Genomic DNA, 18060 nt, shown 5'->3' with positions numbered 1-18060 from the left:
CGGGCACCGCCCCGTGACCAACGGCTAGCTTTTCAAGCCCACTCTCTACAAATCATATTGTGAGGGATCTTTCATGCGCGAGCCCAACATCCTTATTGGGCTGCCAGAGAATTGTGTCCTTACAATTGGCGCCGTCTGTGGGAAGGCTTGCGCGTTGGCGCAGGTGGCGGTGGAGTCAGCTCTCTAGCAAGCAGAAATTCCTGGGGCTTCCTCCGACTCCGGCGACATACAGTTGTTGCTCCGGCATAAGTTTCTGCTAGGGGCTACGCCTTACAGTGCCAAGGGCGCGGGCATCTCTAGGGGCTTCCGGCCTCAAGCCAACTTTCCCCGCCCTGGTATAGGGGCTTATGGTCGAAAAGTAAACCAAATAAAAGAAATTTCACAAGTTTTGGACAGAACCAAGGCCTTGCATGGTCCTCGGACTCAAGCCTATGGGGAAACCAAGTACATAAAAGAAAATCCACAAGTTTTGGACAGAACCAAGGTGTTGCATGGTCCTCGGACTCAAGCCTATGGGGAAACCAAGTACAAAAAAGAGAAAATCCACAAGGTTTGGACAGAACCAAGGCCTTGCATGGTCCTCGGACTCAAGCCTATGGGGAAACCAAGTACAAAAAAGAAAAAATAACAAGTTTTGGACAGAACCAAGGCCTTGCATGGTCCTCGGACTCAAGCCTATGGGGAAACCAAGTACAAAAAAGAAAAAATCCACAAGTTTTGGACAGAACCAAGGCCTTGCATGGTCCTCGGACTCAAGCCTATGGGGAAACCAAGTACAAAAAAGAAAAAAAAAAATAATAACAAGTTTTGGACAGAACCAAGGCCTTGCATGGTCCTCGGACTCAAGCCTATGGGGAAACCAAGTACAAAAAAGAGAAAATCCACAAGTTTTGGACAGAACCAAGGCCTTGCATGGTCCTCGGACTCAAACCTATGGGGAAACCAAGTACAAAAAAGAAAAAATCACAAGTTTTGGACAGAACCAAGGCCTTGCATGGTCCTCGGATTCAAGCCTACGGGGAAACCAAGTACATAAAAGAAAATTCACGAGTTTTGGACAGAACCAAGGCCTTGCATGGTCCTCGGACTCAAGCCTATGGGGAAACCAAGTACATAAAAGAAACTGTTACTTGAACATTAAAATCCATCCGAGGAGAACTCCCCGTTGACAGTAGGGTTGATCCCTAAAACTGCACGGATCCCCCAGTCTACCCTCGGATCCCCAACACCAAAGGGATCGATGTGATATAGTGCAATATATTACCCAAAAACACAATCAAAGTCCCTCGTTACTCGGCCACCCTCTCGGACATTGGTCTAGCATGCATCGCGCAGCACTCAGCAGTTATCCCGGTTAGTTCCAAGAGTTTAATTTATTAAGGCTTACCCTTGTTATACTTGATAATATTTGTGAGTTTAAACTGGTAGGAATCTGCGTTAAGGCATTTTTCTGCTCGGAATATTATTAAGGGCAAGCTTACATTTAATATTCATGCGCAAAGTAGTTGTTGCAGAGAAGAAAAGCATGTGTAAAGAAATGAACTTATCTTTTATTAAGACAAAGGAACAGTACAGTGTACAATAAAAAGCTAAAACAAGTTTACATTACAACTAACTATACAAGTGAAAAGAAAAAAGATACAATAGAATGAAGAAAAGCCGAAGAAAAAAGGCGCAGATGAGAGGTTGGCTACTGTTCCAAGATATCGTCTAAGGAAACTATTCCTCGACGCTTCTACATACCCATAACTCAGGCAGCCAAAGAACCCAACTTGGGGCCTGCACCGATGAAGAAAAGATGCAGGGAACCTGACCTCAGGCTAACACCATCTACAGAAAAGGTGCAGGGAACCGGAAGTTGGGGAGCCCCCACAAAAATTTGCCTGCTACAGGGCAGACGGTGCTGATGGCGGAAATTCCTTCTTCTGACATACCAAAAATCTGGCATGACCAGAACCTGCTTCGGATTTTGACTAAAAGAGGGAGAAACACCATTTCCCCTCTGCCGAACTGGAGTATTCTCTTGAATTTATGCCTCCTTTGCCCGTACATCACTCTTTTGAGCCTCAGGAGGACATGGCGCCTCTGTGGCGGAGAAAGTTCCTTTTCCCCAACCCTCGCCTCAAACATGATGTGCTAAGGGAGGAAACTGAAGGATTTGTGCGTAGGTAAAGCAACTTTCTCTCTTATTTATTTAAAAAGACGAGGTGGTGGCATTTAATTTACGCAGCGTCCCAAGGAACGCTACAGACAAAATGTCTCTGGCTCGATTTCCAACGTCGTCTGCAACCCTGAGGTTAAAGGAGTCTCGAGAAGGCGCACCTCGAACACTGGGACGCCAAAAAGTACCGCGTGATCAAAGACTACGGAAATACCTCTTAATTTGTGGGCCCAGTAAATTCGCAGCCCAGGCCCGTTCAGCATATGGGCCCAGGGACAGAACCAAGGCCTTGCATGGTCCTCGGACTCAAGCCTATGGGGAAACCAAGTACAAAGAATAAACCTTACAAGTTTTGGACAGAACCAAGGCCTTGCATGGTCCTCAGACTCAAGCCTATGGGGAAACCAAGTACAAAGAATAAACCTTACAAGTTTTGGACAGAACCAAGGCCTTGCATGGTCCTCGGACTCAAGCCTATGGGGAAACCAAGTACAAAAAATAAACCTTACAAGTTTTGGACAGAACCAAGGCCTTGCATGGTCCTCGGACTCAAGCCTATGGGGAAACCAAGTACAAAAAATAAACCTTACAAGTTTTGGACAGAACCAAGGCCTTGCATGGTCCTCGGACTCAAGCCTATGGGGAAACCAAGTACAAAAAATAAACATTACAAGTTTTGGACAGAACCAAGGCCTTGTATGGTCCTCAGACTCAAGCCTGTGGGGAAACCAACTAAAAAAGAAAATTATTATTACAAGTTTTGGACAGAACCAAGGTCTTGTATGGTCCTCGAACCCAAGCCAATGGGAGAAACCAACTACTTGGATAAGAAGAGGTTTGAATTCCGTAAGATGGTCTACTTGATAAAAAAATGTCAGGTTACTCCGTCCACGGCTTAAACACCATAAAAGGTTAAGACCAACAAAGGTGTAAGGACGGTGGTGGGACGCCCTAGTATTCAGTAGCCTAAGAGGGCTGTTCATTTGGTGGGTGATATGTCTTCAGATGGTTATTTCTCACACGGCATCAAGCCTTTGGTTCTCTCCTCGGCTAGCGTGGGTAAGTATTACTTTTCACTGGTCGGCCTTATTGTGCCAAGCACTTCTATTAAAGTTATGGAGTTACGGCAACATCTTTTTATTATTAAGTATCTCGGTCTTAGTCGTCATTGATTTAGATGCGATATTATTGAGCCGAGCAGCACTTGCAAATTTATAAAAACAAAGAGACAGAATATGCGAAATGAAATGACAACAATTTTTTATTAATACGAAAAATCATTACAACGTACAAAGAGGGGCTCAAACAAGCCTATACAAAATGTGAACTGCCTAAACAACAATAATATCCGTAGTACAGATATGTAAACAGTCAGGCGTCTTTTAAACTCGTCTTCAAAAGTCTCTCCAATCTCTGCCTCAATGCTGCTCATGTTATGATAAGAACCTTCTTTGGAAAAAGATGAAAGAGAAGGAAATAGTAAGGAAGAAATCAATGAAGAAGATGGAGGAGATGAATGAGGAAGATGGAGGACATGAGTAGAGAAGGAGAAGAAAAAGAGAGAAGAGATGAAAAGAAAGAAAGGGAGCAAAAGAGGGAGAAGAGAAAGCACCAGAATGGATCTGGTGCTGGGAAGACTAGGGAAGGAAGGCGAAGAGGGCCACCAGTGAACGAAGAAAGGAAGAAGCAGAGACACTTAGTCCCTGCCTCGGTCCTGACTCCTAACACGCTGGAGCCATACTAGGTGAGCTCATAAGAGAGCGGTTGGTTATGATGATGGGAGTTCTCGACTCAATCACGCCGAAAGTTGGACGTGATGAGTCCCTGCTTCAGATTTTGGCTGAAGGGAAGGTGAGACGAATCTTAAGTCTCCGCCAGCCTTGCCCTGACCGAGCCATTTCGAGCTTTATTAGAACACGGTGCTTTGAGGAGGGGTATGGTTCCTTCATCACTCGTTATGGTAAACGCATTCTGATTGGGTGTATGACAATAGGGTTAAGTGAACGCTAAGGGAGGCTAGGGGTTTTAGATCTCAGAAGGATGAGAGAGAGTCTGCACGAAAGTGATGGCCTCCTGCTTGCCTTCTTATAGGAAGGGCAAAACGAAGGGAATTAAATTCATTCAGGTTTCCAAAAGGAATCTGAAGAATAAAGGTGTGTCCGTTTCACTTCCCCACCTCATCAGATGAGTCTCCGAACGCAAATTAGCCTCGTAAAGGGAAGTCATTAAAGGAGCATCTTGGACAGCCAAACGGCAGGAGTAGATTACGAACGGATTAAAGGGAATACCTGGTAAACCGGCGAGTTTCCTGGACAGGTGGAAAACCGCCCACATTAAATGCAGGGCTGAATTAAATAAAGCCATACTGAAGGCCCGGGTTTACCAAAACCCTCCTTTCCAACTAAGAAGTCGGGTAGCAGGGTTTTGAGGGGCTATTGTGGAGCCCAATAATTTAAGGGCCAGGCCCAGTTGCTCTTGGAAAATCCGAAGGCCCAAGCCGAGGAGAGCTGTGACCCAAGCTCTACAATACAGAGTACAAAACAGTTTTGGGAGGCAGCCGAGGACAGTTCAGTCCTCGGTAGATCCAGAATCCCACCAGAATAAAGGGGTAAAACTGGTATAGGAACGAATTTGTAAGGAGATCCAAAATATCTTGGGGGAAGTTATCCTTACTACCCTTCCAGATAAGACTCTGCACCTGACAGAGCCGTACTCTGCAGCCTTATCAACCATCCCCAACAATTCTGGGATTAGACTGATGGGACAAATATCAGTCTTATAAAGATTGACCCTACACGTGGACAAAGGACAGTTAACGCAGATGAGTATAAAAGAAGAAAGTAAGTAAATCGAAAGAGGACTCTCATTCCACCTCCAAAAAAAGGGAGACGATCTGGGGAGAACATCTCAACAACACCTGAGATTACAGAAAAAACCCATCGTCGGGTAACCGGGATAAGACCCTAATGGTCCTCGGATCAAGTCCGAGGAGGCCCATCCCGTAGGATGCGATGCCGTAGGGCTTAAAACGTTCAAGCCCAAATCCTTTTTCTACACGAATTCCTCTAAAACCAGGACCGAGCACCGCCCCGTGACCAACGGCTAGCTTTTCAAGCCCACTCTCTACAAATCGTATTGTGAGGGATCTTTCATGCGCGAGCCCAACATCCTTATTGGGCTGCCAGAGAATTGTGTCCTTACAAGTATTAATAAGTTAACTAAGTTCATTCTTGATATAAGTTGTGAATTCAAAATAATGCATTTTACATTAAATAATTTGTTACATAACTTTCAAAATGGCAAATACATGTTTTCTTTATTAAAAGAAAAAAAAAAAAAAAAAAAAAAAAAAAAAAAAAAAAAACGTGTGAAAAATACAAGTCAACCTGACCCGCAACCCGATTGATCCGAACTTGTTTTCAATCCGCTTAAAATGACCCATTTTTTACCCGTGACCCGTTTGCCCCATCCCGCCCGTTTTGCCATGTCTAGTTCCTTACACATTATAGCAACTAACTAATTGGTTGGATTGGGTCAAGTCAGTTCAGGTTTAGCTCCAAACCCAGAGAGGGTTGAACTAAGTCGAATGCAAAGCTTATTGGGTTAACCCACTAGTATGACGGGCAGGTTAGCATGGAAAAAATGATTGCTTTGTTTTGTAACGAGCCATGAAGCCCAACAATTATAACCGGCCTAAAAACAAAGTTATTAGTATTCGGTCTTTGGCAAGGACCAGTTAAAGGAGTGAAAAACAGTAAAACATCGCCTGAGTGCCAACAAAGACGCACTTGTGTGAATTCTAGATCCAACGCCGTCAACTCGAGTCTCCGTACACATTAAATTGTTTAAGCTAATATGTAAGAGTAATGCCTTATCAAAATCCAACTCATTGCACCCAGGTCATGTAAAGTGAATTAACTACTTAGCAAAGGAATCAAACCAAATGAGTATTGGGTAACTTTGCTATACTAGGTAATTGTTAATGTTGGAAACCTAACAAATGAAAATTGTACAAATAGTCCGTAATCATTGACAAACGACATCAATTGAGAGTATAGACTGTATAGTGCATTTTACATATACTATTTTGAGTAATAAACCACCAAGAGACCCAACAGAAGCCTCTTAAAGGAGAAGTACAAAAAGAATAACAAGAAAAGAAAATAACACTACTGTTGTTTGCATTCAGGAGGGCGCTCACCTGGCTGACCTTCCCCAGTTTTTGCCCTTCCACTTTTCTGCAGTTTATAAAAAGCAATCCAGAAGTCATTCGGTCACTAATCCAAAAGAATTAACTCATATGTTAAATTACCAGAAAATACAAATGTTAGAATCATCTCACCTTGGGTCCAGCAGATGACTGCAAGAATCAATGAAAAAAAAAAAAAAAAAAAAACATTAGAACTACAAACTTATAATTCTATAGTGTTCAAATTAAGAAATGTGGCATAGGATGCAAGTGAAAATCTTGATGATATCTATACCTTCTTCCTGCCCTTGCCTTTCTCTTCCTCTTCCTCTTCCTCATCGTCATCATCCTCCTCGTCTTCATCGTCATCCTCATCTTCATCATCTTCATCTTCATTATCACCATCCTCATCGTCCTCATCATCTCCTATATCGTCAAATTCATCCTCCTGTACAGCCTCCCCAGTGAACCAAGACACTGCATGAGGTATGATTTTGTCCCGAATTGTTGATCTACACAGCAATACCAGTGAAAGGTCATTTCAGAAAACAATAATAAATTCAGACAACTAGACACAAGTCAATACCCCTTCCCATGCTAAATAACCTTTAGAGAATTCAGACATTGGCAGAATAGATCACAGCTCAAATAAGTCTTCAAACTTCATTTTGTTTTATATGGCATGTAAGGCATCAACCTTCATGCTATGTCACCATAATTTATTTATTCAGGAAACATTTATGTGTTCCAACACACCTGTACAGCACGTTTCATTTGTAATGACTACACTTAAAAACAATACATACTGGGTAAACCAACTCTTATTAAATGCCCAGCAAACCCTAAGCATCAAGCAGGTTTAATCCAATGTAGAACAAACACCACAAAATGATTATATATATATATATATATATATATATATATTCACAAGACATTAAGGATGCTCATCAATGGATAAGCTAAAACACATTATCTCTTATAATAGAAAAAACCTGAGCTCCCCAAATTACAAACCCTCATGACTTACCCAATGTCGTAGTCTTGTTCCATTTGACTTTGAAGTTCTTCAGCCTGTCAATAGATCACAAAGGCAATAAATTATATTACACTTCCAACTGCATTGTCATCTTGTTATATAAGAAACTGCACTTACAATATCTTCATCAATATCATCATCATCCTCAGGGACCTGTGGAGGGCTAAAAAAGCTAAAGAAGCTTGGACAATTCTCAGTTTTTGTGATGGGTTTGGCATTCTTGGATCCCTTTTTTGGTTTCTTCTTCAAGATCTTATGCGTCAAGCATTTCCCAGGATACCATTCAATCTCCGTCCTATGGAATACCCCAACATAAGAAGAGACTCAAAAGAAAGAGGAGACAAAACATTTCAGTAGAACAATAGAGATGAAATTACCCAATTGCTTTCTCCAATATAGGATCATCTTCATCAATCATGTGATATGTTTTTGTAAGGACAGAATTCTTGAAAAACGGATTAGTATCAAAGAAGAATTCCAGCTTAAAACCCTTTGGGTCATCAATTCTACACCATTTGATATCTTTGAGGAACTTAAGAGCCTCTTCATCACGCTCCGTGATCTAATCCAAGGGAACAGCACATCATAGTTCCACGATCAATACAATATATAACAAAGAACCTTAGTCCCAAAACTATGGGGAATATCCAAAATAGATCATAGTTTATAAAAGATTGTCACCTCCCCGGCTAGTATTTCATTAGTCTTCATTGCTGTAACCCAGAAGTCAGGCACTCCTTTTTCTGCATTCCCAGAGAAAATCATAAATCAAGTTCAAGGAATAATAGTTCTCAATCAAATGAAAACTTTAACTGTAATCCAGAAGTCGGGTACCTTCTGTGGCTTTGTCCTCTTCTTGGTCCACACCAGCTTCACTTGTAACTCCTACTTCAACTACACCATTCACAATCTCGTGTCTCTGCAAGGACCCAATCAACAAATTAACTGAAAAGATACATAAACGAACCCTGTAGATGAACAGCACTGGAGTTGCAATCCAAAAAAGTTGACCCAAGGCTAAACGTCTCTAACCTGGAAAACATGCTAATGATAAAAATGTTGTGATATCAATAAATATGATGCAAAACTTACTGCCTGTCAATATCATGAATACCTTTGTGTAAAGTGGTTCATAAAGCTTCTGGTACTTAGCTTCCAATGCCGCTCTCTCCTCAAAAAATTTTGCCTCCAGCTCATTATGCTGGTTCTGCAAATTTAAAATGTCTAAGGTTATCTTCAGCCCAATATTTAAAAATCAAAAAATCATATGCCACTACCAACAAACATCTCACAAAGACCCACTAAGTTCAAAGGCATGCAAATTTTCAGAAGAACTAAATCAAGTGCCTTGTAACAGGTGCTACACATGAGAATCCCATTAAACCGATACCTTTCTTGTCAAATTTATTTTAGTACCCTAAATTTATGCTTCCCTTAACGCAGAACATAGGGGCCCCTTTTTTTTGGGTTCAATGATATTCAATCTTCCTACAAAAAGTATTTAAAAATAATAATAATAATCATAACCATTTCTCAAGCATTGCATGACGTTAGCCAACCCAGCATTACACTCAAGTGATTAACAATCATGCAAGTGATATAATTCAGCATGTGCTTGACTTTCTAATGGTTGTCCAAGGTATCATCAAAGAGATTTTTTTTTTTTTTTTGGATATAGGAAAATTTGTTTTGGTGGTGTGTGTGTGTGTGGGGGGGGGGGGGGGGGGGGGGGTGTGTGGTTGGGGGGGTTGTTTCCCAAAACACTGAGCATCACAAGGGTGCTGGCACCACTGGGCTATCACTTCGAACCCCGTCATCAAGTTGATATATATAGAGACTAATAAAAGAGGGATTCAAGAAAGGTAAACCAAAGCAAAACGACACTCATAACTGATAGCATTTAGAGGCAAGCTAACCTGAATCTCTCTCAGAACCTCAACGCGCTTCCTGACTTTGGGTGACAGAGTTTCTAGGATATCTGAGTGCCCAGCTGCCAAAGTCTGAAGCTTATCCTGCACAAACATCAGAACATATCAAACAACACATCATCAGCAAAATAAGACCCACAAATCAAAACATTCATTTGGCAATCAAATTAAATACCATTTTCATCTCCTACAACTATATTTAATCTTGAAAATGAACACATTATTTCCCAGTCATTTTAGCTCACCTCTTTGAAAATGCACAAACCCTCTTTTTTTTTTTTTTTTTTTTTTTTTTTTATCTCAGCTAAAATCAATCCATTTCAAAAACATATCCCCAAACTGAGCTTTTACCAGCCACCAAAGCATATTTTTCACATTATTCTCATTACCCAATTCACAAAAAACATTATTGCCCTTAATGAACTGATTACTAACTAGCACAGAGAAAAAACTTGCCTTTAACGCATTAACAAGACCGGCACGTTCCTCTGCACTAAGAGCTACAACAACAAAAAAACAACAAACACACTCAGTTTATAACTCATTCATTTCCAAAAGCATAAAAAATGCTAATAATATCAAAATTTCTAACATATAAATACAAATATGTGTGTGTTTGCTTATATCACATGATTCTAAAACTAACATCAAAATTCAAAATACAACACAGAAAACAAAAACTCAATGATACAAAAACGAGTACTCAAGCTAATACAACATAAAAATTTAAGGAAAAAAAACAAAAATCACGAAAGAATTCAAAAATTCTTGCTTGAAAGAGAGGGGTTTGGAGATACCGGCGGCGGCGGCGGGGAGAGAGGAGCCGAGATCGGCCAAGTCGAAGTTGTCCTTGTCGTTACTCATTTCGTTTTCGTATTGATTTCTCTGTTTGGGAGGCGAGAAAATAAGATGAACCCTAGAGAAAGAAAGTGAGAGAAAAGGAGGGAAAATGAAATAGAGAGAGACAGAGAGTTTGTTTCCCTTACGTTTTTAAAGGTTCGGCGATTTTTTGGATTTTTATTTTAGTATTTGATTTTGATGATGATCAGGTGGGGGTGTGTGGTTCACGTGCTTTAGGAGAGCGTGGAATGCACGGGCCAATTAAGTGGTCATTTCGTGAAGGTGCCGGTAGGGGTTGAGTTGGGCACTTGGGCCTCACTTAACTGTGTTTATACAAATTTTTTTTGGAAAAAAACATTCAAAAATTCGAGATTTTGCTATCATTTTATAATTAGCAAAAACATTTTGGTATATTTATAGTTTATTCCTGTTGTTTTGAAATTAAATAGTAAAAATTTGAAAATTTCTTTCATGCCAATATTGGGTTAAATAAATAAATTTTAGAATGAGATAAAATGGATGCATGAAGTAATAATATGGATCCTTATAATGTGTCTGCTTGAAAATTGTTTAATTTTGGTAACTTATTTGCATAATACTAATGTGAGACAAAAAGTTAATAGTTAACAGTTTTTAATTAGTTGTCAAACACTTACTAAATGTCAAGTTTTATAATTTATAGATATTATTTAACCTCATTTATGAGAAGAATTAAGAATTTAATTTCTCATCCTTATTTTCCTTGTCCTTCTATTGTGAGTTGTGACAAATGATATTTTTATAAATACAAATCTTGGGTTTTGTTCATATTTTACAACCACATTTATGAATATGAATAATTATTTCATTATAATATTTTATATTCTCACTAATAAAAATTATCATTCCTATCATAATCAGGATTCAATGTACCAGATGTGTCCTTATAATCTTTGCATTCCCATATCAGTAATACCTCACATTCCCTAGAGGTGTGGTAGTAATCTTCCAAGTGAACCAAAATATCAAATGCATATACTATTTTGACATTGGCATTTGATTACTAGGGGAGTGGAGTGTGGCCTGGGTTTCCTCAAGGACGTGGTGGTGGTGGTGGTCAAGGTATATATGCCGGTGGTGGTGGTCGAGGTGCCAATGGTGGTTGAGGTAGTGTCACCACTCTTAGCCTACACTTGGATTGGACTTTTGCCTAAGGTAAAGGTGGGCTGTTAATTTGTTTTATTATGACAACTCCAAACAATTCTTTCCCATCTCTTACTTCAGTTAACTTCTTCATGTTCTCATATATAGATACCAAGTCAAAAAGATCATAAATACAGTTATTTGGGAAGTGAAGACATCAATTATATATAAAAATTACAAATTAAGAAAGAGTTGTAATGCAAATTTAGAAGAAAAATAAACTTGATTCATTGAATCCAAACTATAAATTTTAGATAGAATCATAGAAGTGTAGGCTTTTATTGATATTTACGTGCAGACAGTAGAGTATTAAATAGAATTTAATTTATGTAAAATCTAATTTCTAATATATTGTATTTTTCAAGAGTACGATTTAATTGATGGGATTTGATATTAATATTTATGAGATTGAAGAGTTTGTTGTTCAAATATTTCTAACATAGTGATTTGACCCTATGTAAGTGGGTACATGGTCCCATAGCATATTAGCATGTTACCACTCGAAGCATTACCCTTGTTTCTTTTATAGAATCTCTTTAATTGTTCTACAGCCACTAGAAAGAGATTATTTAACTAGTCTCTAGAAAAGGATCCAATACAATCATGTATGACCAAGTATTAAAGAGGAAGCGTGTATGTAACTTAAAGCTTTAAAAACAAAGAGAAAACGTGTACAAACAAGCAGAGAATTCTTGGTACTTTTCAAGTGGCTGTGAAATAGGATTCATTTCCCCAATTAATTGACCAAACTTAGGAAGTGGGTTTGATTTTGTGAGCTGGAATTGTATTCCATATGCATAATTATTAATTTGGTGAGGAACATATTTCGTGCAAGGAATTGAATTGCATTGTTATTTAGAGCCAGTGACTGAAAGTAAAGAAAACTTTAAAACTCAGTCTGATTTTTAGGATCTAAAAGGAGGTGGGTTCTCTTGTAAAGTGAGCCTGTTTTATAACCTGCTATAAAACAAAATGGACAAAAACCTCACACTGATGGTAATTAGAGAGCCCAACCCAATTACAATATCAGAGGCCATACTCATATTTATTCTCCGGTAAGATGAATTCTTCTATTTTGGTGGGTTTTGCAATTTAGCTTTCAATGCTTCAATAACTGCTGAGAAGTCTTGGTCACTAAGGCCATGAGATTTTGCAACCTTATATAGTTCATTTGCAGCTGCTGCAATTGGAGTAGGCTGGGAAACAGATTCTGCTAGTCCAAGAGCAAGCCTCAGGTCCTGCCACCATTTTAACGTCGTGATTAGATCAGGGAAGGTGTCAATGTGATACTGACAGTGGCAAAATTACAAACCTTTTGTTGATGCTTTAAAGGAAATGCAGTCGGATACGTGGATTGGATCATTGATGGACCTTTGGTTGAGTACATTGGTGAGCTAATGGCACCCTGTGAGACAACCTGCAATACCATGGAGATGAAAAGATATTAAAGAAGCTTCATGACTACTTTCTTTTGGAAAGGAAACAAGTTCCATTTTTTTTTTATTTGGACAAGCAGTTCATGTAAGAAAAGAAAAGAAAACATCACTGTCGAAGAGAATTGGAATTTGGAAAAAGTTTTTGGTTTTCAATTATAGACTCTCATCCAATGCCGAGACTCATTGAGATATTAACTTCAGTTAATCCCTGATTAAATAATGCAAAAAGTCCTAACTTGTTTGTCTACAAAACCCTGGCACCCTTTGTCCACAGTCCACACCCAGAAGGAAAAATTGGCCAGCAAATAGGAGAGACTCTTGGACTATTGATATGGGTAGATTCTTGGTATGATAAATAAAACATTGTGCAACCAAATTGAATTATTTTTCAACAAGACATCAGGCTTTCCATCATTGAATTCATGTAGATTTATCTTCTTTTGGACCATATAGCAAGACATAAAGGGAAACTCAATTACATTTATTTGTTTGTTTACTTTTCTGACAAAAGGCATCAAAATGATTGGACTTCTTAAAAATTTCCACCATGCATATCAGGTCAATGTTTTGACTAGGAGAATTTACTTCAGTGCCCAAAGTGGTAGATGGAGACACTGAAATGGGTTAAACAAATGACTGAAACACAATAGAAAAGTCCTGTATGTGAGATCGTATCATGATCCAACGTGTTATCCTTCAAACCACACTCAACTAGCAAGAACTACCTGACAGCCTGTGTTCAACTATTCTGCAACCTAAATCTACATATGCTTAAATTATTACAATTGCAATGAAATAAAAAAAGCCGAAATCCAATCAATTTATGTGGAGTTTTATTGGAGGTGGCATATGGTGAATAATTCAGCAAGGTATGAGATGGTTTGAATTGTACCTCTACTAGTACACTTGGATCCAGTCCTACTTTCTCACTGAGAAGCAATCCTTCAGAAAACGATGCCATCATACTACACATTGTTTGAACAAGTAATAAGAAAAATTTCACTATCATAAACAAAACAAGCACATGATAAAAGGAATTTTAAGTGGAATTAAAATTTTGCAGAACCTTCCCATGATCATGTTCACAACTAGTTTCATTGCTGCTCCATTCCCAACATCCCCAAGGTAAAACCTTGACTGGAAAATGCATAAATTCTCAGACAGAATAAAAAATGGTAATAAGAATACTAGGTTAACAGCATATATCAAAAAAGGGATAATACCTTCCCCATGATGTCTAAAAGTGGAGCAACCAATTCATACAGAGATTTGTCACCTGAAAACAAAAGCATCTAATGGTTTATTTCTGTTAGGCCTCCTACAATATGTCACATGACATAGATTTTGAAAGTGTACAAAAGGTTATATTCTAAACAATGGATAAAACAAGGATGGTATAGAAATTTGAAGCAGACATATTATATGAAAACAAGGATGGTATAGAAATTTGAAGCAGACATATTATATGATCATATAAAAAATTCAATTTGCAGATACATCAATAATAAAATAAAAGTTCCATAATTTTGGAATTTGGTAATTAGGTGTGACATATGTATTAGATAGGGTAACAGCCTTAAGTCTGGTATCCAACAGTGAATTCAATAAATAAATAAATACTGACCTACCTGCTGTAAGAAATATCAGTTGCCCATCTTCTGCAGGCTTTTTGGATCCTGAAACTGGAGCCTGTAGAAAATGTACCAAAGCTCAATAAAATTTCATTAAACACTATCACCATGTCCTTGAAGAGCATGCAGCAAGGACACAGTGTTTATACTTCATATTTAAAATGAAACCAGAAAAAAACTCACCTCCAAAAATGATGCCCCAGTAGCATTAATGCGTCCACCAATCAATTTAGAAGTGGCACCATCAACTGTTGAAACATCCACATACCTGTCAATGCCAATCAATGGTATCATACATGCTGTTGATCAGCTTGGGAAGAATAAGCATACAGTTAGGGAAAACCAGAGGTCAATGGTGTAGAAACTTGTGTGTATAACATAGATTCTTAAATGTAAACTAAATAACATGGATGCCAATAGCAAGTCAAACACGAGCATTTGACAGCATTCTAGTTTACCTATGCCTTCTAGTACAGTTTTAAAAAAGCAATGACTGATATATCATGGTTTGAAAACATATTACCGTGAGGGAACACAAAGTGGTAGTAGTAGTAGTAGTAGGGAACACAAAGAGGTAGTAGTAGTAGTAGTACCCTTTGCCTGAGCTCATTCCACTTGCAGCCCCGTGCTCCCCACAAGCAACCTCCAACTGAAAAACAGAAGCAATAAGTTGCTATACTAGGATAGCTGTGCAAACAAAGTAAAATCTAAATGAAACATACGCACTGCACTTTCAGGATTAGCTAGCATGGCAAATGTGACATCACAAGAAGCAGCTACTTCCCGAGGGGAGGATTTATATCTGCATAGAAGAACAACTACCATGATAACAAATATTTCCCATATTGGAGCCTCTCAATATGGGCTTAATGAAGCTGCAGATGAAAGCACCAGCAAAAATTCAATGAGAAACTAGTTCCCAGTAGATAAAGTGACAAGCCAGACAAGCGTGTTCATGAACCAAATTTACTACTATAGAATACATATGATGCACCCTGAAAACCTCCTTTTCATATATAGTGTTCAAATATTGAGCATGCCAAGATTTAGACATGTACAAACTATAAGATGGATGAACTTTCTACCCATTGTGGATTTGTCTGTTTGTTTGACCTTAGCATATAAAAGTAATTACGAAAGTACTCAAAGCCCCAGGTTCATGGATAAACAACAATTTTCCAGCCCCATTAGGTGAAAGCCAATATTCCCATTGGTGAATACAGACTTTCGAGGACTGAGCCATTGGACCTGCCAACAATTCACGTAATGGTTATAACCCAGTCCTTAGGCAGACCAGTAGTGTGTCAACATTTGGATCATCAATGCTGAGGGTATGCAAAATAATGTGGAAGTGCAAGGAAAAATTAATTTGGAAGCCTAGCACCTACTTACTTTGCACCTAAGCTGATAAGGGGATCACATTTGATCTTGGTCCTATTCCAAACAGTCACATCACACCTGTAACATGCCAATAAGGGGATTAAAATCCAGAGAATAAATAATATTAAATATTGAGATCAATATATCTCATATTAATGGATAACCATTTCACCCTATGAATATTATAGTCACAATAATTTTCCTAGAAAATTAATAGGATATAATTCAATTCAACAAGGTTTTATCCCTATGTTTTTAACATAATAGATATTTCAATGAATTCAATCATAAGAAATAAAATAAAATAAAAATGGTCTCATGTGCTGCTTCTCTCTACTCATTAGGAAAATTTTTAATCATACCCAGCCTTTATAAGGTTTTGTGCCATTGGAGAACCCATTATTCCAAGACCTAGAAAGCCAATCCGGGCTGACAATCCATCGGCTGCAAATTCACGATCATAATTGGATAAGTGAGATAGCACTAGATGTAGTGGCCATTACAAACCATGAACACGTAAGATGACATCTAATTAAACTAAAAGGGGGTCTAGATCAAAGTACTATGCTACAAAGAAAGCATGAATGACAAAGAACATAGCATTTGATAAGCTTTCTTTTTTCAAATAAAATGAATAAAAAAAGGGAAAGATTTTCCATAAATTCCATCAACAGCAGCAATGTAACTGCCACCTCGCCAACTTGTATTTACCATTGCCTCACCACTATGCCTACAACTATCTAAAAGATCATCACACCACATCCACTATTGCTGAGCATAGTGCATTACAACTGTACTCAATTGTAATCGTTCATTTCTTCATAGTATTTTGTGCATAGATAATTCAACCGTCTCCTTAATTTAGTAACTTGCAAAGATTTTTCTAGACTTCATTAAAGACAAAACAGAACCAAATTAGACACTAAAATTCTTATCTCGCTTCCTCTCCAATCACCTTATTCATGTCATTCATTTTCAACCACTAAAGTAAAAACAGCTTCTCCATATCACAATCATAGCAACATTTAGGCATTTTGGTTGTCACAACTCAAAACAACAACAATAACCAGCTATGGCTCCTCATCAAATTAATCAGTATCGGCCACATGTATTCTCTATCACCGTTCTATTTTATCCGAAATCCAAACAAATTGTTCTATTAGCTCCAGGGAGAGACAAAAATTTAAGCGAAAAATGAGAATACCCATCAAAGAAGCATAAAGATAGATAAAGAAAGTACCTTTAGATGAAGCATTGGATGTCTCAGAAGAGAAAGCTTTGACAGATAGAGTAAATAACGGTTTTGTGGGGAAAGGGCAAATGGGTCTTGCTCTTAACTGGTTTGGAATCAAAGGGCAAAAGCTTGAGCACATGGCCATGGCTGTTGAAGATAGTTGGTGACTGTAATTGGTCTTGACCAAGCAGCTCATGACCACAACTTTTACTTTTGGTCTGTGAGTTCCAACTTCCAACGGTTGACGGTTGTGACAAAGCTGGCAAACTAAGTTGAGTTTACAATTGTTTGGATAAAGGAAGCGATAGAAGGGTATGGTCCGTATGGAGAAAGTTTAGGAGTTTCTTAAAAAATAAAATAAAGAGGTTTAGAAAGGTACAACAAAATTTCACATTTTTTCTACCAAAAATAAATGGCATTTTCATAGTATAATTTTATTTTATCTTTACATCTTGAAAAAAATTTTGTAAAATTTTTTGTTGTGTCGGTAAAAGAACTCAAATGTATTAAAATGAAAGGAAATATCTAGGGACATATCAAAATGTCATAACACTCTTGTTTTCAATTGTAGTGAGTTTTGATATAAATTTTTTTTTTTTTTTTTTTTTTTTTTTTTTTTTTTTATCTATCAGGACCAACAACTAACTATTATGAAAATATTAAGACAATTTATTGTGTTCATAGAGCAACTTAAAGAATAATTAGGCATTTTAGATTTTAATTAATCATCTAATTTTATGAGATATAAAATTATCTAAAAATCATTATTTTATGGTAGAATTATCACATGTATATTTTTTTTTTTATATCCTTGTCTTAAAGCTCAAACTAATGAAATTTTAACGTGTAATTAATTAAAACAATTTCTCTCCCATTCTCCATCCCTCTTATTTTCACTCCAACCAAATGGACTCTTTAATCTTTGTTCTACTATTTGTTTAGATAAGCTATGCATATCATCCAATATCATAGAATTGAAACCATCAACTTAATTTTTAAAAAATAAAAAATAAAAAGAAACCACCATCCCCTAGTGTGGGTTT

At 37.9% G+C, this 18060-nt stretch overlaps 2 protein-coding genes across 2 annotated transcripts; both read right to left on the bottom strand.

Moving 5' to 3' along the window:
• Positions 1–6136: 6136 nt before the first annotated feature.
• Positions 6137–10313, bottom strand: LOC115993152 (nucleosome assembly protein 1;4-like). The gene is made up of 12 exons (XM_031117439.1): positions 10112–10313; positions 9771–9814; positions 9303–9398; positions 8501–8593; positions 8221–8305; positions 8068–8129; positions 7764–7948; positions 7504–7681; positions 7378–7421; positions 6646–6862; positions 6504–6521; positions 6137–6399 (listed from the first exon to the last, which is right to left on the bottom strand). Exons 1-12 carry the CDS (start codon positions 10176–10178, stop codon positions 6331–6333), a joined length of 1158 nt encoding a protein of 385 aa, XP_030973299.1. The 5' UTR covers positions 10179–10313; the 3' UTR covers positions 6137–6330.
• Positions 10314–12205: 1892 nt separating this feature from the next.
• On the bottom strand, positions 12206–17340 carry LOC115988315 (glyoxylate/succinic semialdehyde reductase 2, chloroplastic-like). Its single transcript, XM_031111842.1, has 12 exons — positions 17024–17340; positions 16146–16227; positions 15796–15861; positions 15130–15205; positions 14997–15052; positions 14587–14671; positions 14401–14461; positions 13996–14048; positions 13839–13909; positions 13665–13737; positions 12649–12753; positions 12206–12574 (listed from the first exon to the last, which is right to left on the bottom strand). The coding sequence occupies exons 1-12, from the start codon at positions 17211–17213 to the stop codon at positions 12407–12409; spliced, it is 1086 nt and encodes a 361-aa protein (XP_030967702.1). The 5' UTR covers positions 17214–17340; the 3' UTR covers positions 12206–12406.
• Between the last annotated feature and the right edge of the window lie 720 nt (positions 17341–18060).

Source organism: Quercus lobata, chromosome 5 (assembly GCF_001633185.2).
Source record: "Quercus lobata isolate SW786 chromosome 5, ValleyOak3.0 Primary Assembly, whole genome shotgun sequence".
NCBI classification, from domain to species: domain Eukaryota; kingdom Viridiplantae; phylum Streptophyta; class Magnoliopsida; order Fagales; family Fagaceae; genus Quercus; species Quercus lobata.
The sequence above is the reverse complement of the archived record's forward strand: the minus strand, read 5'-3'. Positions and strand labels throughout refer to the sequence as shown.

Bases quoted from the DNA above. Each gene is read 5' to 3' on its own strand.
- LOC115993152 (XM_031117439.1), bottom strand. From the start codon at position 10,178: ATGAGTAACGACAAGGACAACTTCGACTTGGCCGATCTCGGCTCCTCT. The intron at 8,306-8,500 runs GTATTCATGATA...GGGTCCTTGCAG, and splicing joins ATGAACCACTTTACACAAAG to AGACACGAGATTGTGAATGG. The intron at 7,422-7,503 runs GTAAGTGCAGTT...ATCTATTGACAG, and splicing joins ATGATATTGATGAAGATATT to GCTGAAGAACTTCAAAGTCA.
- LOC115988315 (XM_031111842.1), bottom strand. From the start codon at position 17,213: ATGAGCTGCTTGGTCAAGACCAATTACAGTCACCAACTATCTTCAACA. The intron at 15,053-15,129 runs GTGCGTATGTTT...TCTGTTTTTCAG, and splicing joins TAGCTAATCCTGAAAGTGCA to TTGGAGGTTGCTTGTGGGGA. The intron at 14,462-14,586 runs GTGAGTTTTTTT...CATTTTCTACAG, and splicing joins CTGGGGCATCATTTTTGGAG to GCTCCAGTTTCAGGATCCAA.